The 25,496-nt window shown below is 41.5% G+C and overlaps 1 protein-coding gene across 1 annotated transcript in view; it reads right to left on the bottom strand.

Annotated features, from left to right (window-relative positions):
* The window catches only part of LOC149251673 (Ypt/Rab-GAP domain of gyp1p superfamily protein), a 452,310-nt gene that overhangs the window by 283,536 nt on the left and 143,278 nt on the right, over window positions 1–25,496 (bottom strand). Inside the window, exons 4-5 of the mRNA XM_089459518.1 lie at window positions 5,037–5,200; window positions 4,741–4,929 (exon numbers count right to left, since the gene is read on the bottom strand). Of these exons, the coding sequence (XP_089315644.1) occupies window positions 4,741–4,929; window positions 5,037–5,200 (353 nt within the window). The remainder of the gene's footprint in view (window positions 1–4,740; window positions 4,930–5,036; window positions 5,201–25,496) is intronic.

The following is a 25,496-nucleotide window of genomic DNA, read 5'->3' as shown; positions in this document are numbered from 1 at the left end:
TTCTATTAGATTACTTTTATCTGTTGTTGCTGCTTTTGATTTTGAGGTAGAACAGATGGATGTGAAAACAGCATTTCTTCACAAGGATCTGGAAGAGGAGATCTACAAGAAGCAACCTGAAGGTTTTGCGGTGAAGGGTAAGAAAGAAATAGTATGCAAGTTAAAGAAGTCTCTGTATGGGTTAAAACAGTCATCAAGGATGTGGTATCAGAAATTTGATACATTTATACGGGGACTTGGCTTCACCAAAAGCAAAGCAGATCACTGTGTGTATTTTAAATTAATTGGTGACCGTGTTATTTATCTGGTCTTGTATGTGGATGGTATGTTGCTGGTTGGAAATGACAAAGAAATTATCCAATATTTGAAGTCCCAATTGTCCTTGAAATTCAACATGAAAGAGCTTGATGCTGCAAACAATATTTTGGGCATGGCAATTAAAAGAGACGAGGAAAAGAGGAAGCTCTGGTTAAACCAAAGGAAGTATGTCGAGACAATATTGCAGAGATTTAATATGCAGGATAGTAAACCGGTGAAGGTTCCTATTCCTATAGGTGTGAGGTTATCTGCTGAACAGTGTCCCAAGACACAAGAAGAGGAAGAAGACATGTCCCATGTTCCATATGCAAGTGCAGTCAATAGCCTGATGTACGCAATGGTCTGTACTAGACCAGACATTGCACATGCAATGGGAGTATTGAGCAGGTTTATGTCAAAACCAAGGACGGAGCACTAGACAGCAATGAAGCGGGTTTTCAAGTATTTGCGTGGCACTAGTGATTATGGTTTGTGCTACCAAGGAAAACCAGGATTGGACAGAGTGTTGGATATTGGCATGCCCTTCCATATTGGCATGCCCTTCCCTATCGGCCTTTGGCATGTACAAGTGTCTCTAAGCTCAATAGAGGGTTAACCAAGGACCCTACTAGGTGTATTCAACCTTTAAAGGGGGTGGCATGTCCATGGTTCATCATTTAAGAGGTAGATGGAAAATGATATAATAATGGAATGGAGTGGGGATCAGGGGAATCATCCAGACCACATGTCAAAGTGCAAGGGTAGCTATAATAAGGGAAGCCCACACCTAGGTATATAAGTGTAGGAGGGAGCAAATCGTGGTACATGAGTACCTTGGCCTTTGTTTTTCCACCCTTCTTCATATGCCTTTTACCTTTGATTGATTTTTCTTCATAATTGCTTGGGGCTCTAGGGGATGGAGAGCAAGATGTGTAATATGTAGAAGTGGATACCCCATTAAGGTGAGGTAGTTCATCACCCACCAAGGTTTGGGACAATCATGGCTTTCTTAACAATGGAGGGGGCTCATCTAGGGCCCTTAGGAACCAGGGTGATGGCCACATATAAGGGGTAGAGCTCATGTTTAGCTTTTTCCCTCTTGCTAAATTTGTATGTCTTGGCCATCTTTTGCATTTTGTGGTACATTCCCTGTTGAGAGTGGCCAAATTATGTTTTTTCCTTTCTTTTTAGTTGCATCAACCTCTGAGGCATCGTTCCAGGCCCAACCCAAGGTGTGGACAAGGGGAAGTGGAGGCTAACCCTATGTGGACCCAGTGGACACATGTGGACCTGGATGTGAAAATAGATGAATGGGGCTTAAATGAGTGGAACACGAGTGATGTAGGTGGTATCAAGAAGCAAGACCACGCAACCAAAATCGGGATTTTCCCATGTAGTGCCAACCCAAAAGCCAAATAGTCAGTAAAGGAGATCCCACATCACTAGAATACAAGGTTAACCATAAAATCAGGCAGTGGAGACAAGAATACAAACCTAACCCACTCTTTCCAGCAAATCCCCCTGCTAACTCATGCCCAAAACTGCTCATGACAAGTAAGGAAAACTACTCAACTATACCAACGAAAAGCCATATCTCTGAGGTCGGAAAGCCCACCGTCAAACATACATTCATAACAGATGGGCGAGAGACCACATGGTTGGCTCAGGTGGTGGAGAAAATGGCACATCAAGCTATCTAGGGGCTGCAAGGGGCTGCTGGCTGAGAACCATCTAAGAGAAAATATTTCTCCCATATACACTACCCACAGGTGGTGGGTAACAAGATGAATCAAGGATCGAATGCACTTCAGAAAAGATGGGGAATCGGTGTACTTCTTTAAGTCAAAGTATAAATAGCTTATATGGTTAATATTTTAATGGGATATGGCACTCTTCAATCTCAGCGAACAAAGAAGAGTTAAAACAAGAGGTCATTGAATAGAATACAGCTGAGGTTTGGAAGAATAGGGACTGGCAGCGTGACTTACAAGGTCAAATTAAAAAGAGAAACAATGAGCTATTGGGCTACTTGAAGCAACCAACTGACTCACAGCCACTATAGCTACATGCTTAGAAGGTTCCCAAATTGTTTTAATTTCAAAGAATGTCCGGTACAAGACATTACCCAACAAAATGGTGAATTTGTTAAAATTGACAACTAGGGCCAAACTCCATGTGGGTCATCTTATTAATAGCAGTTGATATTTTTCTGCCTCTCATCGAGAGGTGTAGGATTGATCTAAAGATAATCCGATCCGATAAGTATTCATGGAGATATGAATTTATTTGTGTTATGGGACAATTCGTCAAGGTCGGCCAGCAACCAAACAAACCCCACTTGTGTTCAATGTTTTAGTATAAATAGAGGTAGCCTTCAAGCATTTCTACACACTCACTTGGGATCTCTTCCTCCCTACCTGTCTTTGGATTTTAGTAGGAGAGATCCTAAGGGATAATGCTGCCCCGATGGAGAAAGGAGATCTATGCTGCCCTAATGAAGAAGCCCTAAACGCAAAAAGGAATGGAGATCTAGAATGGTGAAGGAAGCCTACATAACACAGCAAGGAAAGATCTAATTGTTGGTCTAGAAAGAGACCCTATCAGCTGTACTAAAAGGCTCCTATACGCAGCCCTAAGGAGAGACCTATACGTTGTTCAAAAGAGCCCTAGCCGCAGTTCTGTTCGTGCCCTAATCACAGTCCATATACGCCCTAACTACTGGCCTTATTCCGCACTAGATGTTGCCCTACATCCGCAATTTAAGAAGACTCTTATACGCTGGAAATAGGAGGCCTCTATGCTGCCCTAACCGCAGTCCTCAAAGGTGATATAATCCGCAGTCAATGAGGGTTCTATGCAGCAAGAGGAGGATTCCTATACGCTGGAAAGAGGAGCCCTTAACGCAGTCAAAAGAAGACTATTCAAGCATGCCCCAGCCGCAGCCATGGAGGAGTCTTACCACAGCTATCATACCTCAGATTTGGACAGCAACAGCGTCAAGCTTCAGGCAGATGAGGAAGGTCTGAAAGTGGTTTGTATGACAGGGAGAAGAGTGCTGAAGGGTATATGTTGAAGTCTGTCTATAAAGGCAGCATATGTTAGGACTGTGTTGATAATAGTACAGTCACTTGGATGGAGAAAGGGTTGTGAACTTGATGAAGGTTATGAACGGTAAATTCTATGAGAGAAATCATTGTGTTGAAGACCTTGGTTGGAAACCTTTGGAGCAGCAAAGGGGACTGTTAGAGGGCAGATTAATATAGGCCTATGTTCAGTGACATTGGTGGAACTTCGTCATTAATAGAAGGCAGATTGAAGAGCTGACCGTATGAAGGTACAGACTTCCTTGTGAGCAGCAGAGGAAGACTGTGTGTTAGGCCGCAGGCCATAACACCACAGTCAATATTTCGTATGAGTATTTGAGTGCTCAGATCATTAGCATAATATATATGGAGCTGTCATGCTGCTGAAGCTATTAGAGGACTGTTTGATGCTGCTGTAATATAAGATGGACAGAGCTAGTGTCATGGGTTGGTTCAACTGACAAGGAGCAGCATGATGATGTAAGGGTCTCACCTTGAAGGACCTTATGCTGCAAATCAGTTGAAGATTGAAGGCTGCTCTCTGAGCTGCAGTCCTTGGTGTCAGGTGTATAACTGCATTGTGTCATCTTCATGGTGAAGATCTCTGCTCTTATCTAGTCAAGTCAAAGTGTTGACTTCTAATGTATATGTACTATCTCTCTCTCTCTGCTGAACTATTGAAGAACATATAAGAAGAATTGATCAAGGGTTTCCCCACATTGGGGTTTGTCCCTGGCTAGCACCACATCTTGTGTCCTCTTGTCTTGGCTTGTCTTCCGCGATTTATGTTTATGTTCTTATCTGCAGTTTACTTTTATGCTGATGTGATTGCCAATCTGGAAAAGATATTGAGCTAACTGTGAAAATTGAAATAAATTGCTCTAAGCATAGAACATACCTAAACTTAACAGAATTTCGCATCATTATCATTCCAAGTGCATTGCCCTTTCCACACACCAGTTTGAGATTAGATCCAAATTTAAAAGTTGACAGTTCTGAAATAGATCTGCATGTCAAGGCAGGTAACTTGAACATGATCATGAGATAAGTTATCAATACTTCTACGAGGCCACCAAGTCTCATAAAATTCTAACAGACTGCACTAGATCCATACCATAGAAACATTATCTATATCATACGTTACAGAAATTCAAGCAAGAATAAACAAAATTTAGGTTAGAAAGCAATATATCATTATGATTTTTAATGAAAATCCCTAAAAGATGCACAAGATAGAATTGGCTAGGAAAGTAAAAATTGAAGTCTATAGACAAGGCATGTGACTACTTCCAAGGTTGGAGGAGGACATATTCTAGGCCTAAAAATTTTAAGAAGAAGCAAAGCTAACGAATACAATTACCTATTTGGTGTAAAATAATCATCCACTGAATGATCTCTTTGTCCATAGGCATGCTACTTGCTATTTCCATTTTGCAATCATCTCCATTTCTGTCCATATCATGCTTTCTACCCACTTGGACCAAACTTTCCACCTCTGTCTGGTTCAGATTGACTTCTATCATAGATGTATTGGAGTCTGCATAACTATCTGCAATATTTTTCTTGCCATTACGGATTAGCACATAAACATAACTTTCACCTTAAATACCTCTAATGTGCCCACTTACTTCAGACATGTATGCTCTGCCTGCCTACCTGTGCCTGCAGAAGATTCACGAGCAATGCCTCCTCCTTCAGGATGTTCTGGATTGTGAATAATACTGCCATCCTGATTTATCCGTGGTGTAGTTAAAATAACACCACTCCCTACAGATGAATCCATTGTGTGGCAATCTGCTTTCAACTTCGCATATTGTTCTCTGTTAACAGAAATGCAGACTCAGACACCAAGACTCCATAAAAGGGGCAGAAAAGACAATTATTCTCTATAAGCCATTCAATGGATTAAAAAAAAGCAAAATATTCCTCTTTCAAACTTCAGAAAATTCAAGGATGGCCAACTTATCCAAGAAAATTTATGAATAAATATTGACAGAAACACAAAGATGCTTCCTCCATCAGAAATAAAAGCAAACCCATTAAGATGAAAAAGGACACTAGTCAGAGGTGACACCAAAAGGGAAACCACATCAGCACATAAAGAGCATATCCACAGTGGTACAATCAATATAAATTCAATCGTCAATCAGTGTCCATAGTCCACTGTCTGAAAACGTTTTTTTCAGCAATCATCACACAGACTTCAGGTATCTATTAAACAGATGAGGTAAAACAACAATAAGATATTTCTTCTATGTTTGAAAGAGGTCGTTGCATTAAGAAAAAAATAGTTCCTAATAAAGCAGTTTAAGCGAGTGTGAAGATCAAGCAACTTGATATTTCCTACAAATATCCACTGGTTCATTTACAAGTCCTATGTGATCAGTTAAACCATCAAATTATTTGAACATTATGCTAGTTTGTATCTTTTATAGCCTTTACACCTGTACATCGCAGGTGAAACTATAAATTAATAGATGAACAAATCTGTAGCAACTTCTCATATAGAATTCGAGTAGGAGTCTGAGGGTGTCACTTGGCTATTTTATTAGGCAATGTGAACCTAGTGGACTTGTCTCGATTGCTAACAGTGCATAAGTGGCATTAGCTTCTCAGAGTCATAATCATCAAATATTGCTCCATAATGATCCATCTCATAATTATTATATTGGCATTGTTACCACAAAATCTAGCAGGTCTTATAGAGGGAAACCCCACAACCCAAGAGCTAGACAAAGTGCAAACAATGAAGTAGAGTCCCAATGTCACCTCAAGCAAAAGTTAAAACCCCCTGCCCTTTACAGATTTTCACAGATGGGAGGAGCTACAGTAAAGGAGGGATCACCCAATATGGATATGCTAATGATAAGGTACAAAGTGACCCTACTAAAGCTCATTCAAAGAGAGACACACTAAAGGTACAAGACCTCAAAGAAGCAATATGCTCTCAAAGAAAAATCCTAGAAAAGAAGGTTCAAGACCTAAGTTTTTGAGATTTTTGATGTTGATAGGTATTCACAAGGTCAAGGCCCGAGGGAAAGGGTTTCCTACAGTGATATTCTTACAATAATATTTAACTAAGACTCATGAAACTCTCAAAAAAGTCCTCATGTTGAGTGGAAAAGAAACTAGGGTTTCCTTCTTAGAGCAACACCTAGGGCAAGATATTTTATGGATGAAACTTGATTGGATGCCCACTAAATTGATAGGTTAGGTACCCTAGACCTATCTCTTGATGTTTAGGTTCTCAAATCACTCTCTAAAATTTCGCTGCAAGCCCTAGATTTTCACCCTAGCCTTAAAAGGACCAAAATTGAGAAGAGAAAATTATGGAGAATGGACCAATTCCTTGTCTTATGGGGATATGGAGTCAAGGATGTGCTATATAAGAAAAAATCTCTTCCAAGGAGGTCGAAATTTGATGTCCTCACTATCAAAATTTCAACAATTACCCACTTACTGGCATAATGGTTTTTATGAAGAATATCAAGAAGCACTCCACTAGGAACATTCATTACATGTTACAATGAGTAATGCATACAATAAGAACTTGCAGCCTAATTATAGGAGCTTTCAAGCCGAAAAATGAAGAAGTGAGCTTGACAAAATATATGTTATGTACATGTCAATGGCCTAGAGATACGAAATCATGTTGTCAACAGACCTTGAAATTGCTCAAACCTCTTGTAGTTCAGATCTCAAAGAGAATTTAGATAAGAGGAAAGTCACCGAAAGGCCAAAACAGCATAAACTCCAATAGGCCTCAATCTTAAGGTTGTGACCTATGTTACATTATCATGTCAATGAGGGCCTATATATAACTAATCGGCAATAGTAGGAAAAATACCTTAAAATATTAACAAACTGAAAAACAATAAAATATATTCATAGAAAAAATTGGTAAAATATCAGCAAATGTCAGAAAATATTTGCAAAATATCATTTTTGAATATATCACAATATACTAATATAGTAAGGTGATATTAGCATTGCCCAGATAATCTTCTGATTTATCACAATATTGTCAATATTATCATGATAAATGCAACAGTGGTTGTGATACCAAATGATATGTGCACAATACTAGCAATGGAAGAAAGATCCTAGCATATAAGAGCACAAGAAAACAATTAGAAGAGAGAATTACCAAAATTATACACTCATTTGTAATCTCTAATATCTATATATCGAGAGCGATCAAACTTGACCAAGTCTCCAATAAAATAAGATAAAATAGGTGAGTGACCAATTTGGACCAAGTCGCCCTGCAATGTGAAAGATCAAGTACTTGTTGGACATTTGGTTCAACGCTCCCTGTGTGTTTCACGACATGGAATAAGCGCCTCTCCTAGATCCTAACTTTGGCGATTTTAGCGATGACTAATGCCTACAAGTTTTGGTCTAACGACAATTGTGAAGCCAACAAGTGGTATCAGAACGACAGGTCTCAAGTTCTAAACCCACCCAGCTCGCATTGGAGGGAGATTGTTAGACATTGTGTTGAACACTCCATGTTTGTTTCGCAACATGGACTAACTGCATCTCTTGGATCCTAAATTTGGCAATTGTAGCCGAGACTAATGCCTACAGATTTTCATCTAACATCAATCATGATTCCAACAATAATGTGCAAAAACAATGAAGTTCAGAAATTTACTAAAGTAAACTTAGCACTATAATACATGTTTACTAGATTAAACCTAATCAACTTATGAATAATCTTTCTCACTGTTTAAATGAGCATTACATACATAAAAGAAATATATTATAGTGTTCCAAACTAAATTTTGCAATAATCTTCACAATTACCATCATGATATTTTTAACCATTGCAAAAATGACATTGCCAATGATTTTCTCCTAATCATTAATGTAAGGATGTATCACACAAAATTTAACATGAAACCCTCATTTGACAATAAGCACAAGCAACAACTCAACCTTAGTATATTAAAGATCAATCTAAATATACATGAGAACCTGCTAAGACACCAACAAGATGGCACAAATGGATGAAGATATAAATGATTGACAATGGTCTCCCCAATGAATTCGTTGATGCCCAATGAGAAACCTGGATGGCTCCTCCTTTAAGACTAGCTAGGGTGGAGTCTTTCACCACCGACGACTAGTTATTTTAATCAACTAGGGTGGGTAATTGCTCCACCGAAGAACATCTTGCTCAAGGTTTAGAACCCTCAAGCAAGCTCTATGAGCCGAAGTAAACAATCTATCAGATATCCAAACATGCCTATAGAATGATCTTGAGCTCCCTTTTATAATCCTTGGCCACCCCAATACCATGGGTAAGTATTATATGGATACCAATACCATGGGTATGAATACCGTGGGCAAGTATTCCATGGGTACTATTACGATGGGCAAGTATTCCATGGGCACCACATAATCCTTGAAGGTTTCATGAGCCTTGACATAGTCGATATACATTGTAAGAGACCATTTCTCCTACCTTGACCTTTGGTTACTCCAACACTCATCAAATTTATCAAACCCTAGGTCTTGTGCCCTCTTTTCTAGGCCTCATCAGAGAAAGTGAGTTGCTTCCTTGTGAAGCCTTAGACCTAAGTTGTGTCTTTCTTGAAGACCTCCAGGAAGATCATTTCACACATTAATAGTAGAATATCTATTATAATTGATCTCTCTCCTATGGGGACTCCTCCCATCAGTGAGGGGAGTTTGGCTATGGTGAAAGTGGGCCATGTTACCCACCACCAGCGAGTGACCCCTATAGGAGAAAATTTCTCCTAGATTTGTATTCAGCCCACAACAAACAGCCACTTGCAGCAACCACATAGCTCGATGTGCCACTATTCTCTGCCAACTGAGCCAACCATTATGTGCCCTCGCTCATCTGTTATGATTGAAGGTAGGCCTTCAAACCCCGAAGGTATGACTTTTAATTATGTAATTGGGTGTTTATGCTTGCTTTTCTTCGGCACATTTGGACATGGATTAGTGGACGGATTAGGCAGAAAATGGACTTGGACTATGTTGAAGAATCTAGGGCAAATTAGGTTAATAAGATTCTTCTCACCATGATAACTATTTGTCAGGTGTTTTTAACTTTTTCTTATTAGCACAATCTTCGCTTGTTATTATTAGAGTGTATCTTCTTAGTTCATCATGATCAAATAGTTACCAAAACAAAGAGACAAGAACACAAGATGTTGGCTTTCTGCCAGGGCCAAAACCTCTCCCTCTTGGAGAGGAAAACCCGCACAAAATTCTTCTTATAGAGATTCCAATTGATGAATACCAAGACCATGACCCTTGACCTATTATGCCACTCCAAGACCAAGACACCAATCCTCTTTCTTTGACACTGTTGAGATCATCATCATTGTTGCACCATCATCGAGGTCTTCATATGTATATGAGAGTTGTATGTAGATCTACCGATATCATGTCAGTCTCATCATAATTGTTCCTTCACCGAGATCATAACCTTTGTGACTATGTCTTCATCAAGAACGAGGTCATGACTGTGATAGGATTATGACTGCTCCTTAATGTATGCCGAGATAGTGTGCATAGTTTTAAAACTCGGCCGAATCGAATCCGAAACGGCCGAGTTGATCCGAGTCATTGAAGAATTTTATGACCCGGCAGAAAAACCAGTTCGGGAGGCCGAGTCATGACTGACTCGGCCGATTTATTGCATGACTCGGCCGAGTCAATCATGACTCGGTCAACCCGGCTGTTTCCACATCTACTCGGCCAAGTCATTAAATCTAGCCAGTCCCCCCAAAAAACAGCGATTTTTCTAATTTTTTTTTAACTTTTTAACATTTAGCTGATTGTTGGGGACTCCAAGGTGTTTTCTAAATTGGTTAAGTGTTATTTGGGGTCCATTCACCTCTCCTAGTATTGATATGCTACTCAAATTTCATGGTAATGTTAAATTCTTAAAGTAAAAGTGACATTCTCCTTAATCTTCATTTTCATCCTTTTACTTAAATTTTTAACATTACCATGAAATGACTCAGGATGTTTGAGAGTGGTTCCGGCCTCATTGGATTTCATATGGAGAAAGTAGAATTTTAGATTTCATTCAAAATTCAGCAAACTTATTAGATTTTCAGGATTTCAGGATTGGAGGATTGCAATGTTTCCATTGAATTTTGTCCTGTATTAGGGTATGGAACTCGTATTTAACCAAGAGCATTAATCCCTCTTTGTACCTTGATGTTAGTGACATTGGTTGTCGAACTTCTCCAGGATTCGCTCCCAAACCAGGAGCTTCTGAAAATGTCGCTCTAGCTCCCGTTTTCACTCTTGCTCCCCACTTTCGCTCCCGCTCCCAAGTAACACTGAGCCAGATGATGTTGGCAACTCTAGCAGTAGCCAGTAGTACTGGTCACAGAGTTTTGTTGTAGAGGCCATTTATAGCCTCCTTGGTTATTTGTTTTTGTTTTGATCTCTATATCATCATCGTGTATGTATTGGACAATGCACTGGGTGCCATTTTGATATAATGGATATATTCATGAGCCTACTTTGATAATATGTTGTCTTCTATCTATATTCTAATGTTGTGTGTTTGGAAACATGAATGAAAATCTTTAAAATTATGTGTTTTTATAAAAAAGAAATATTTAATGTATTTTTTACAACGATCGAGTCATTGAAATCGAGCCGGCCGAGTCGATACCGAGTCGGAGTCGGAGTCGGAGTCGACCCTCGGCCGAGTCGGAGTCGGAGTCGGAGTTTTAAAACATTGATAGTGTGTCACTATGAGATCCTTCCATCATCATTATGTTGAGACTGTGATCATCCTTGTTACCAAGACTATTGAGATCTTTACCGAGAATGTAATTATGTTCCCTTTTCACCGAGATCATCCTTGTCACTACCATCACTACTCCTTATTATGCCGAGACTGTGAGAGTGTGTACCCCTGTAATATCCATCCGAAAACTTATAGACTCCTTCAACCGAAACACTGTAACATTGTCTTCATCCAAGATTCTTGTTCCATTACTTGTCCGAGATATCACTGTAATTATTAGCGAGATTTCAGAGATATCCGAAGTTGCAGAGGCTTATGCGAAGTTTTGTCTCTCTGTGACTCTAGCTGCATATTTATAGGTGTTATGTCTCTGTATTTGAGCCGACATGACAATGTTAAGTGTTGTGTCTTCTTTGTGAGCCGACTTGACATTTATATTCATTTGCAGGCCGACATGACTGTGTTATACATCGTTTAGCTTATTTCATTTTTCAAGAGGATTGTGCTTATGTTTGGAGGGCTTCTAGACCTTTCTATAGACTTGTATACATTACACATAGGCTCAAGAAGAGCATGACATTAACACTTTGACATCCTAAGGCTCTCGATGGAAGCTACTAATAAATAAACCTATTGCTCATGAAACCCGTGCAGCAAAGAATAACTAAACCTCGTTACACTTTCTTCAACGGAATGTACTCTTGTTCCCTTGTCCCAACTCGGTGGTTAATCTTGTATCTTAGTCCCATGGGATCTCCTCTATTGGCTACTAGCTTCAGGAGTGGGACTACATGGAAAAATCTAATTTTGATTGCATGTATTGAGAAATCCAGAGGCAGCAGATTAGATGATTTCTCTTACTTTGAAAATTGCTTGTGATGTCTTTTTACTTAACTTGCTTAGCTTCTTCTTTAACTTGATTATTATTGTGTTTTCTATCACCAAACAGCTACCAAACAATGAATATCAAAGAGACAAGGGGACACAGAATGTAGGTTGCTAGCTAAGGCCAAAACCTCTCCTCTTGAGAGAAAAATCCACAAGAATTCTTCCACAGATTGATCTAGTATAGGGATCCCCCATTCAGAATTCAGTGCGCTGAGCAGCCTGGGCCATCTCAAAAAGTTTCTCGAAAATGACTGGCAAAGACACATGAAAACATTGTGTGTTGTGCTTTCCTAAGATACAAGCATCACATTGCTTAAGTTTCCTATGAATCATAGGCAAACCAATAACAACATTTCTTCAACAAATGGAGGATGTCATAGTTCAAGTGTCCAAATCTAGCATGCCATAAAAGACTTGATGGAAATGTACCTTCATCATAATGAGAATTGTATGAAAAGTTTTGTGCACAAGCAGAGGTTCCTTGCAGCTTCAGAAGCCTTTCTTCTTCTATTCCAATCATGACAAGAGAGTGATCTGATGCTTTTCTGACCTCAACCTTGCCATCAAATATGTGAATGGAGTGTCCTTGCTGGTGGATGTGGACCAAAGGCAAAAAGTTTCTCCTCAACTTCGAGAGGTATAGAACATCGTGTAGAAGAAATTCTGAAAGACCAGGCAGTTTGAGCTTGATGGTGCCAAGCCCTAATGGCTTGAGTTTTGACTTGTCTACAAAGTGAAGCATTCAAAGAAATTTCTTTTGAAATTCATGTGACAAGTTGCTTCTGAATCAAGCAACCAAGCATCTTTCCATGAAGTAAGTGAAGCATTGAATAAGTCTCCAGCTACTCCAATGTTGCAATGTGCCACAACATAATGAGTAGATTCGAGTGCTTTACCATTCCCTTTGTCAGGTGTTTTACCTTTTCCTTCATTTCTTTCCTGCTTGATTTTGTCCCAAGGCAACTTACATGTGGAAGCATCATGTCCATCTCTATTGTGTCATATGCAACGAAGATCAGACCTTTCTCCTTTGAAATGTCTGCCCCCCTTGCCTCTAAAATTCTTCTTTCCTCTTCCTCTTCGGCCACCTTTTTCTCTAGAAGAATCTTGTGCATGATTCTTCTCTTTTTGCACTAGGCACACAGCTTCTTTAGAAGACTAAGGAGTTGTCTTCTTTCCAAAATCCTTCTCTCTTTCAGCAAACTTCTTCTCAAGAGAGTCAAAGGTAATCACCTTAAGGTTGCCACTTGCTTGCAATAACTCGAGATAATGTGAATAGGTGGGATATAGTGCCTTGACATAAGCTATGAGAGGAATATCTATCTCAACACCAGTGGCTTTTATGTCATGCATAATGGATCTTACTTCTAATGCTAAGACAAGAAGGTCATCATTTTTCAACTCAAGATTGAACAACTTGATCATCAACTGAATGACTTCAAGGTCAAAATCTGAGTCATATAATTCCTTCAACTTCTTAAAGGCTTCAAAGGCATTTGAAAATGGAGAAATTTGTCAAGTCACCTCTTCATTTACTGACGCTGCAATCAACGCATAGGCCTTGTTTTCCTTGTTTTCCCAGATGGCAAGCTCCTTATCTGAAGTAGGCTTTTCATGTGCATTGTCTCCTTCTCCTTCACAAATTCCTTTCCAAAACTCATTGAAAATGAGGGTGTGTTTTATCTTCCAAGACCACTAATGGTAGTTCTCTTTACTAGTGAGAACTACTCCCATTGTTGATATGAGTGAATGCATCATCAAAAAGACAATGTGCCTTTGATTTCCAAAACAGATGCAAGCTGCCTTCGATTTCCAAAACAGACACAATCTTTCTTGGTATCTTCCATTTAGGTAGCAAGAATTCACAACAATACTTTAATGTGGCATATAATATATCACCATTCCTTAATATGTTAATGTCACACCACCATATAATATATTATATACATGTGATATTCATCAACTCCACTCACACAATTATTGTCTTCAAAAAAGGGGACATAAATTATTTTAATATTATAATACTTCACTTATGTGTTGAAAAGTGCAACTAGGTTCGGATTTCATAATGACATGTGTAATTGTGCTTTTATGTAATTGATGTAAAGAAGAAAATAAAATTATATTTGTAATACTTGAGTCATGGGTTTGATGCTCAAGGAATTTTATTTTATAGTATAGGCTCCTATTATGAGCCTTTAGGGTTGGTCATCATGTCATAAAGTCTATTGAGTCAATGCCAAAGTTTGAAGACCCATTTGAGCATGTAATTCATTGTAAAAGAAATTTTTTTAACCCTCCAAGACCTCGTCACAAGCTCCCTTTGAAGACGGCCTAAGAATAAATCTAGAAAGGCATGTCAACCTTGTCACCTAGAGAAGTCGGCTTATTTTGGATGCACCAAACACTATAAATAGGGCAGCTCGGCCTCACTTGAAGAGAGAATTCGGTCAAGGAATATGAACTAAGAAGAAGTGCAAAAAACACAAAAGAGAAGCCTCATCACCGAGCGAAGGAAAGGGGTAGGCAACCGAGTCATTTTCTTATCTATTTTTGGGCTATCTCCTCTACACATGTGAGAATCTAGTATTGTTTGTTGCAGATAAGGGCTAAGGCTAGTAAGGTCACCCTAGAAGTCGAATCAAAGGAGAAGACACATCATTCATCAAGCCGAAGTGTAGAAGGAAGTCTTTCTATTAAAGCAAAGTGGTAACAATGTGTAAAATTTGGTCAACATCCGTCACACGTGCTGCAACTATGGTTTCTGAAGAGGCCAAGGGTTGCAGGTCTGTTCCAAGAAGCCGAGATCTCAAGGATAGCCAACAAGGAGGGAGAAGTAAGCAGTTTGACCATCATTGACTCAAGGAAGAAGGGGTTAAACTAGTAGGTCTTGTGACTTGGTCTTGGAGACATTAATAGGTCAAGGGTCTTGGTCATGGTCTTGGTATCTGTCAATTGAATTCTCTATAAGAAGAAGAATTTGATTGGGTTTTCCTCTCAAGTTGGAGAGGTTTTGTCCCTAGTTGATCGCCTACATTTTGTGTTTGTTGTCTCTTTATTTTTTATACGTTGGTAGTTGTTTAATGAAAAAGAACACTATAATAATCTAAGTAAAGAGAAGATCATAATCTAAAAAAGTAAAAAGCATTCACAAGAAGTTATCATTAGAAGAGAAATCACCCAATTGCTATGCCCTAGATTTCTCAACATGGAATCAGAGCTAAGGTGACAAATCGGGGAAAGGGCATCTCATCAAGGGACACACAAGCACTCAAGGATCAGATCTCGAAGAATATCAAAGCAAAGTCAAGATCTACAAAGAAGTGTCAAAAACCTAGATTGAAGAAGAAGTCTACACCAGAAGAAGTCTTGGGATCCTTAAAAAACCACAAAGAGCTTAATCAAGTTAAAGGGACCTACAAAGCAAAGTATCTTAAAGACTATTCATCCAAGAGAAGCAAGATCAAAGACGTTGTCATCGTCTTTAAAAGTTCTAAGGCAATCTCCCTCTCATTGAAGCAAGGTCCTTACCATTGAAGAAGATCAAGCATCAAAACATCATCAATAAAGACATCATCAACAAGGACATCACTATCAAAGGATCTAAAGTGATCTCCCTCTTTGCGGAGTCAAGGATTACTCTTAAAGAGAACTATCTCTATTATTTATATCATCATCAAATTCAAGGAGGCAGCAAGTGGAAGAAGCATCTTCACAAGTAAGTATATTTATGTCTACATCTGAATCTCTCAAAATGTCTTTTCGCAAGGAAAGCAACAAATTGGTTGGGGCTTCAAACTTTCTTGCATGGAAGAAGAGGTCAGATCTGAATATCATTGAAAATGAGGTTATGGATCATGTCAAAAGCTCTATCACCAAACCATCGAAAGAAGATGCTCAAGCACTTGCAAATTTTATGAAAGGGGAAGTAAGGGCTCAAAGGATTCTCATAGAATCCATCAATGATTCCCTCATTCCATATGTATCTCAACTCGACACTTCAAAACAAATATATGACAAATTGGTAGAGTTGTTTTTTATAAACACTACAAGAGAAATTCTCTCTAAGGCAAAAACTCTACAAGCTAAAGATATCAAAAGAAGAAGGGATAGCCTCATACTTCATGAGGATATTTGAAATAAGGGATAAACTTCAAGATCTGGGTGAAATAATGTCTGACAGGGAAATGACCATTGTAGTACTAAATGCACTACCAGAGGAGTGGGGTAACTTTACTTCAAGTATTTATGGGAAGAAAGAAGCTACTCCATTCCAGGATCTATGGTCACTATACAAGATTGAAGAAAACAGGTTGAAGGCAAAAACTGATGTAGGATCAAATGAGAGAAATCAAGCATATGCTACTACGGCAAAGAGAAAAGGAAAGTTTCGGAAATTTGATCCTCAAAAACAAAAAAAGAACATGGCTAAAATTCAATGCTATGGATGTCAAGAATATGGGCATTACAAAAAAGATTGTCCTGAGCTCAAAAAGGACAATAACAAAAGAGGTAGAGAAGAAGCCCATATCACCAAAGAAGTGGAAAAACTCTCAATTTTATCCCGACTTTTTCAATAAAATCCCGATTTTTTCAAAAGAAATTAAAATAAAAAGTCGTTAAAGAAACTATTGTTGAAGAAAGTGTAACTAGGTTCAATCTTCATAATGACATGATCTTTGTATTTGATGTAATAAAATGAAATAATTTATTTTTTGTAATCTTGCTACATGGGTTTCATGAGCAAGAAGTGTCTCTAGGTAAAAGACTTCTTCTTGATGTCTTAAGGATTTATTATAAATGTCAAAGAGCCATGTCATGTGTATAGAAACTCTTTATGAGTTCATGTAAATATGTACAAGTCTTCAAAGTTGTGTAACAACCCTCCAAGACCAAGATCAATGCCTCAAAAACAAACCTACCAAAGTCTGCAAGCGAAAACAAGGAAGAATACTTCATGTCGGCTCCAAATATGAATTAAATACATAAATGAAAGTTATGTCAGCTTGATAAAAGGACACGTCGGTTCATGAATGTATGTCAGCTCAATATAGGAGGCTAACCACTATAAATACCCATGAAGGGTCAACAAAAATCACATGAAGAAAATCCAGATGCCTCTGAGATTTCGCATGGAGAAGAGGAGTCGCAGTTAGGGTTTGACTGCACCTCGTTTGGGGTTTAGGTGTAGTCAAAACCTCGCATAAATGGAGCAGAATAATCTTGTATAATGGACGTTGCAATGATTGAAGGATTAGACATTCTCGACATCTCTATTTTAAGTACACGGATCTACCTAGACATATCTCAATTGCACAGCTAAGTGATCTCGGCATACCTGTAAGGATCTCAGCTGAATGGAGCAGCGAAGATCTTGGACAAAGGCATAGTGTGTTAATGGATCTCGCATAGCAGTCTTGACATACCTATGATCTGAAGGTGGTATCCTCGCATGGAGAGAGCAGCAAAGTCTAGGCATGTCACTATCTCATTCTCGACATATCTATCTCTGATAGAAGGATCAAGACAAGCTTCGGATGAGGATGCAGAGATCACGTTGGTCTCAAGGATGGTATTCATGTAGTAGACAGTATATAGTCTCGGTAATGATCACAGTGATATAGAGGGATCATGAATACACCATAGTGAGACTCAGATCTATATCCCACTGTCTCGGCATAAGGAGCAGTATTACAATCTATAAGGAGAAGCAGTACTAAAACTCCAGCAAACTGATAATGAAGGAATGATATAGTCCCGGCATCATGAGAATCATTGTCTCAGTGATGATGAAGATATAATGCACAGTCATCATGATGAAGACTTCAATGAAGACCTCGTTGACATAATGTAATGACTGTCATAATGAAGATCTCAGTGCATCAATGAAAGCATAGAGATCACAGTGAGGATCTCAATGGATCTCATTGATATGGTGAAGAAGCAACAGTGAAGATCTCAGGGATACTGGCTTCAATGGTGCAGCAATGAGGGTGATCTCAGCAGCAACAGAAAGGAGGATTGATATCTTGGTCTTGGAGAGGCAAAGTGTGTCAAGGGTCATGGTCTTGGTATTTGTCAATGGAATCTCTATAAGAAGAATTTACGCATGGGTTTTCCTCTCCAAGAGGGAGAGGTTTTGGCCCTGGCAGAAAGCCAAAACATTTGTATTCTTGTCTCTTTTGTTTTTGATAGCAGTTTGATGAAGTTAACATACACATGCGAATAATGAAGTAAACATCAAGTTAAAATTTATTGTTTAAATACTTCACAAATTGTTATCATGCAACAAAGAATCAATGTAAATATGCATGCCCTAGATTCTTCAACAACTACCTTGTTACACAGTAATTTGTCACTGTCTCCCTGTCAGTCTTCCTACTGTGTCATGAGTTCAAATCAATCATGCTCATGTTCTCTTATGTGGCCAAATAACCCACTTTGCCAAAGTTTTTTCCATCATCGCGACTGTTATTCAAATAACCGCGCTCACTGGCGCCTCATAATACAACGAATGCGCTGCCAGCGCGGAAGCACACGTGTTTTCCGCGCTGCTCGAATTTCATGAACCAGCGCAGCCTATGTTTATATTGAGTCGCGCTGACATAACCTTCTCTGTTGTTCAAATGCAACGACAGCGCTCCAGTGCAGTTATACACCCGCGCTGATCCAGTTTGGGCGAGTTTGTTCTAACAATCGGCCTTCCAGATGACTCCAGACCTGGTTGTTGGCCTTGTAAATGTCGCCCTCCCTTCTCTGGCATGTCTGTTTCGTCATTTGAGCCACCTTCCTTGGAGATAAGCTCATCCTCCCACCATTCATGGAGACTCCTTCTCCTATTTAAGCCTCTACCATTGCCATGAGCAGCTAGTTTGGATAGTGTGGAATTGATAGTGCTTAGAGTGCTGCTGCTAGTAGGTAGTTGGTGTGACAAGTGTGGATTTGCTAGAGAGCTTAAGGAAGGTTGTGAAGTATTGCTTGTGTGAGAGAGAGTTTTTGTCTTGGGAGATCTACCTCCAAGGGTGAATGCTTAAGAGACTTGCTGGCTGGACCCTCTTGAGAAGGACTCAACGTCAGAACTTTGGTTGTACCTTTCTCTGTTATTGATTAATAATAGATGACTACTATTATGGTTCCACTTTCATTTATCTTTGTAATGGTTAATGTGAGTTATGTCCTTTCTGACTGATGTATAATTGCATTTATTAGATTTCACGCTTGTGTTTGTGTTTCTCTTTGTGTGTGCAGGTGTCTATCCACGAGGATTGTGGAGGATCGTGACCGGCCAAAGCAAAGGAGCGAGAGCGGCATCTCTTCATCAAACAATAGCGTTGGAATCCAAGTAGGTGTTCATTGCCTATCTTTTATTTGCAATTAGGAACTTGCATAGTAGCATTGACTGATTGTTGCTAGACCCATTCTGGGCTAGTAGGGATCGCCTCTATCCGTAGAGGGGATTTACCTCTCCAACAATTTGGCGACTCCGCTGGGGAGCTGGCCTTTGTCCCTTTTTGTTCATTCTTGTTTTGAGTTTGATTGTTACTCTCTTTTCAAAGGTTGGGGATTAGTTCTCTGCTTTTAGACTTCCTGGTTTAGTCTGGGAGGTGCCTTAATTGTTTAAAGAGTTATTGCCTTGGTTTGGGAGCTTTTGGCTTGATTCTGCCTGTTTTTTAGCCTCAGCGCGGTTTATAACAAAACAGTCGCGCTGACATCGCATAGTTGTTTCTTTGACTTCGTGGTCATCGCGCTTGTACGTTTAACAGTCGCGATGGTTCTGAAATCGAACCAGCGCGCTTAAGCCATGTACTTCCGCGCTGACAGCGCTTTGTTGCTACGCGTGGTTTCTGGTCAGCGCTTTGTTGCTGTGTATCACCCGCGTTGATCCTGTAGAATTGATTTTTTTTCAATTTTGCCTCCTGAGCCTGTTGGTTTGACTATCCCCTGCTCTTTCCACCTGGTTTATGACTTGATTTCTATTGTCTGAACTTTGAAGTACTTGCTTGCGAAGTCTTGTTGGGCGGATCTTGTTTTGTGTCTTGTGACCTGGTGTTATCATCCCGATTAAGTTGGATTGGCTTTGTTTCGTTACTCGTTCACAAAGATTCGTTACTACTTGCTTTTGCTTTTGCGGAAACCTTCCTCTTTGCTTTCTTTGCTTGGTTGTTTGGGTGATCGTTATTGAATCAGTCTTCGTATTGTTTCGATTACTTCTCACTACCCAGACACGGATTACAGTTGTTTGGGCTCAACCGGTTCTTTTCACATTTGTTGTGTTTTTCATTGAGTGATTTTATTTCTTTTACTCGGTGTTGTTGTCTCTCAAAATTCATTTTAAGTGCATTGTGCCATTGGAAAAAGAAATCGAACTAATATCTTTTGCATTCAATAGTTAATGGGAAAAAGAGCATTTCATTGATTTGTGTTCTCAAAAGAAAAAGTTTCATTTCCTTGCCATTAGCTGCATTAGATTGTTTGATTGATTGTGTTCATTGAAAATTCTTAACCCTCTCATAGTTAGAATTCATCGAACGAAATGGTATTCTTTGGCATGTAGTTTGCACCTAGGAAATTGTGAGAGATCACACGGTAGGACCTGAAACCAAAACTTAATTCAAGATCAACCGTAAAATAAACTGAATAAACCTAAAAATGCATTGGAACTTAACGCAAACATTTAGAGATCTAGGCTAGAGACGTGTTCCGGCGTCTTTAAACATAGTCACTATTCTTTCACATTACGGTTGGGTGATTCCTCCTTCTGTGACTCGGTAGTGGTCTAACACGGATTGTGCTCCCACGTACCGTCGCGTATATAGGAAGACCCCACTAGGCTTTTATCCTTGATCCATAGGAAGCCGAGTCTGCCGCCTTGCGAACCGTAACGCACCGAACACAGCATTCGGGAAGATTGACTGCAGTACGGAAAGTCCTTGGTTCTCATACGATTGCCAAGGTGTATAAGCAGTTTTACGGATTGCTTGGTAAACCCTTTGCCTAGAGTCTCCAGAGTAGTCACTTTTGATCTTTTTCGGACTCCCTAAAAGAAAAGGTGCCAGTGAGCGTCTTGTCACTTCGTGCTCATTAAACATTCGAAGGAGACTAGAGTCATCTTTTCGTCCTTTTCTCGACTCTTGAAACATGAAAAGGTCAAGTTTAGTTCCTGTGTCTTAAAAATTTATTCGGCCACGTTAACATTACCTGGTTAGATCTTGTGTGCGTTAGTTTGAGTAGGGTCTTTTATCGTTAGATTCCTTTAGGTCTTGTTTGGGGTTTGTCATCCTGGCTGACCCGTCAACTCCCATTCCGAGTGATCAAGGTTCTCCATCTTCTGCTGCTCCTGAGGTACCAGTTGTAAGTGATACTCTTCCTGTTATCCCGAGTATCCAACCTATCAACTCTCGTGCCCCGGGCGACGAAGATTACGAAGACGATTGGAACCCTATCTGGGAGCCTGACGAGGACGATATTCCTATTACCCCCCCTGGTGTTTCGTCTCCAATGTCTACCTCCCACATGGATGAGACATCTCCTAGCACAGGTGAGACACCTGTGGTGTCGAATGTTGACACTCCCATCCCAGCTACTTCTCCACTCCCCCCGCGTTATTCATCGTTGAGGGATAGAGTAGCTGCCAGGACTCCTGCTACGACTATGTGGGATCCTCATGTCACTCCCACCACGGGACCTTTTGTTTCACAACCCCATACTACACCTGTTACCTCAGTTCCCACGAATCCGACTGTTTGTGTAGCACACTCGACTCCGGTCGTTAGTGCCGTGACAGCGTCTTCATCTTTGAACACTGGTGCTGGTTCCCCTCACAGTCAAGTGAGTGGTGGCCAGCCGGAACTCTCGCCTAGAGTCGTCCACCCTGCACAAAGTGCTCCACCCTCTTCTGGTCCAGTTCCAGGAGGGGGGCCATATGATGCTTATGGGCAAGCTGTTCAGGATCCGAACGCGCAAGGTCCACTCTTTTATTACGATTCTACTGGTCAATACCTCCAATACTCTCAAACCTTGCCTCTTCAACCTTTCGTTGAGGTTTCGGTACCATTATCCATTGCTTGGGACTCTAGTACTCACTCTTTTCATGGGGGCCAAGCAATCCCTGCACAGCTTCAAGGACCGCCTAATCAAGGCCAGCCACCTTATGTGCAAGCCCCCCAAGGGCAGCCACTTTATGGCCAGTCTTACCCAGGACAATCTGGGGGCCCACAAGGACAACCCTATCAGGGACAACCTTCGGCCGCTGGTGGTCTGTCGTTTACCTATCAGAGTCAACCTTCTGGTTATCCGGGGCAACCTGGTACCCAGCAAGGTTACCCGTCTGGACAACCAGGACAGCCTTACATCCAACAAGGCCAACCTGGTCTCCAGCAGGGTTATCCCTCTGGACAAGCTAGGCAAATGTCTATTCCGCAAGCTCAACCGGCAGTCCAGCAGGGGTATCCTTCTGGGCAAGGGGGGCAGCCTTACGTACAGCAGGGCCAACCCATTGCTCAGTCTAGTCATCCTTCTGGGCAAGCGGGGCAACCCTACATACAGCAGGGCCAACCCACTGCTCAGTCTATGCATCCTTCCGGCCAAATCGGCCAGCCTTCTACGCATCAAAGCCAACCCACTGCCCGTCTTAATCATCCTTCTGGACAGGCTGGCCAACCTCAAGGTCAACCGGCCGTCCAGCCTGCTCGACCATCTGTTCTGCAAGGACAACCCTTGGTTGCTCAAGGACAACCTGGCACCCAGCAAGCACATCCTTCTGGGCAAACAGGTCCATCCCAAACCCAACCAGGCCAACCTTCCGGCCAGATGGTCCCAGCCCAACCTGTTCAAGGACATCTTTCTGGGCCCCAAACTCAAATGGGTTATCAAATGCAAGGTGGGCCACGGCCTCAACCTTCTTACCAAGCGCAGCCTTCTTATCAGGCTCAGTATGGAGCTCAGCAAATGTATGGCTACCAGCAACCCCAGGGGCAAACTCAGTTTACCCCGTATCAAAATTATCAACAGATGCAGGTCACTCCTTACCAGAATTATCAGTACGCTGCACCTGCAGGTCAAGTTGCTAATCCATGGGGTGCTGGGGGGCAGACCCAGGGTCAACTGTCTGCATATGGACAGAATCCATATGGACAGAATCCGTATGGACAGAATACATATGGACAGAACCCCTACGGGCAAAGTCCCTATGGGCCAGGCCCCTTCGGGCCGGGCCCATCCGGACAAAGTCCATGGGGGCAACCACCACCTGGTTGGAACCCTGGTACTGCCTCTCTTCCACAGCCACAAATGTCCTTTAACCCTCAGTTGCCTTTCTTAGCGACGTTGGAACTCTCGGATGTGTCCAAGTTGACAAATGATCCCATTCTTCATAATCCGTATTGGCCACCGGTTCCGACTAAAATACCCGGTGATTGCCCAAAATTTGATGGCAAAGCTGGTGAAGACCCTCAAGCCCATGTCATGACCTATCACCTTTGGTGTTCATCGAACTCATGGCTTGATGACTCTATCCGGCTCCGCCTCTTTCAAAGAACTCTCACCGGCTCAGCCGCTAAGTGGTATATTGAGCTGAATCGCGGCACGTTTCAAGATTTCAACTCGCTGGCTATGGCGTTCTTAACTCATTTTCAGTTACCCATTCGGTACGAGACAGGGACACATCTCCTTACGTCTCTCAAACAGGATACGGCTACGCATATATCCGATCATATACATGAATGGAGAAGGCGTCGTCGCTTGATCAAATTTTGGATCCCTGATCAACTCCTGACCGATTGGTTCACGACTTCCTTTGTCCCTGCGATCGCGCGAGACATCGCTATGGGAGCTTGTGTAACTGAAGAGCAAGCTATTGCGCGTGCTCAGTACCTCGACTTAGTATACTCTCAGTCGGGTACTTTATATGATTATTTGCCAGACGCCCCGAGGCCTGGACAGTCCAAGGCTCCGCCAAAACCATCGGTTGACGGAGTCATTGGCTCTGTAAACTCGTCATCAAAGAAATCGGCCGCGAACCCTAGGAAGCAAAAACAGAATGCTTCTAATGGAAATGCTTCTCAGGGCCAATCTAATTCTGGAAGTACCTCCGAGGTAAACGTCGTTCAGTCCACCGCGGCGGATAAATCCTCAAAAGGGAAAAAGAAAGGGAAAGCTAAGGATAAATCCGGACAGCCCAAGCAAGATTCCCCTAAGCCTCCTCCCGAGGAAGGAGCCAAACGAAAACCTAAGTATCCTTGTCTCATCTGCGATGAGGATCACTATACTAAGGACTGCCCAAGGCGGTCCGAAGTCAGTCGATTATTGAAAGGTGCTCCTGGGACTCCTGTCGTGCTTAAAGAACCTTTCCCTTCCCAGCAAACTCAAATGGTGGCAGACCCATCTCAACCCTCTTCCTCGTTTGGCTCTCAAGTGTTCATGGCTGGAACGATTCCCATCCATGTTTCTACTCGAGCAAAAGAATATCCTTCTCCTGTCGGGAAAGAGCCGGAGGTCCCCTCCAGCACTCCTCCGTCCAGTTCTGGTCCTCTCCACATCAAAAGACCCAGCGCTGAGACGATCCCCCGACCCCCTCCGAAAGGTGTACTCCGGAAGTCGTCTTACAACCCTAATGCTCGTGCTGCCCAACATTATGGCATTGTTGAGGACTTAGCTCAGGCTCCGTCTGCTATGTCCGCTCTAGAGGAAGTCCTTGCTATCAGCTATTGGTGGCATAGACCCGGCAGATTCGGATTTGATTTCTTTCGATCTCGAGGGCTTTACATCGAGACGGCCTCACCAAGTCGCTTTCCTTATACAGGTCATCATCAATGGCAAAACAATTCATGGTACAGTCATTGATGAAGGTGCCTCAACTTGCATCATGTCTGTTGCTTGCTGGAAGGCTATTGGTTCTCCTACGTTGAGTCAGTCTCCTACAACGTTAGAAGCCTTCGATGGAAGAGAGTCTCGTCCTTACGGTATCCTCCAACGCTTGCCCATCTCTTTAGAAGGGAAGACGGTAGAAGTAGAGGTCGAAGTTGTTGACGCCAATCTTACCTACAACCTCCTCCTCGGACGTAGCTGGACATATGCCATGCAAGCCGTGGCCTCCTCCCTTTTCCGTGTCATTCGTTTCCCTCACCAGGGGAAGATTGTCACGGTGGACCAGCTCTCCTTCTTCGCCTCTTCTTCTGAAGGGAATGTGCCATTTGTGGAGCATACCTCTAAATCATTCGAGAGCGTGGGTGCCGGACTTTTCAAAGATCCCGCTTTAATGGGAGTCTTTCCCCTCCCACCTCCGAATCTCGCCCCCATCAACATGATCTCTGTACGTTCTGATCCGTGGGTCCTTCCTCCCGCTAATCAGATAGACTCTTGGGGTGATATGATGCCGTTGAGTCCTGCCGAGCTCAACTACGTCGAAATCGTCGCTGCATCGGCTCCCCCTCCTGAACCTGCTCTTCCGGGCAGTGTTCCCGATTCATATGTTCATTTCC

The sequence above is a fragment of the Pinus tabuliformis genome, chromosome 7 (genome assembly GCF_031772625.1).
Source record: "Pinus tabuliformis cultivar Carrire ecotype Pingquan chromosome 7, CPIR1, whole genome shotgun sequence".
In the NCBI taxonomy this organism is placed as follows: domain Eukaryota; kingdom Viridiplantae; phylum Streptophyta; class Pinopsida; order Pinales; family Pinaceae; genus Pinus; species Pinus tabuliformis.
The sequence above is the reverse complement of the archived record's forward strand: the minus strand, read 5'-3'. Positions and strand labels throughout refer to the sequence as shown.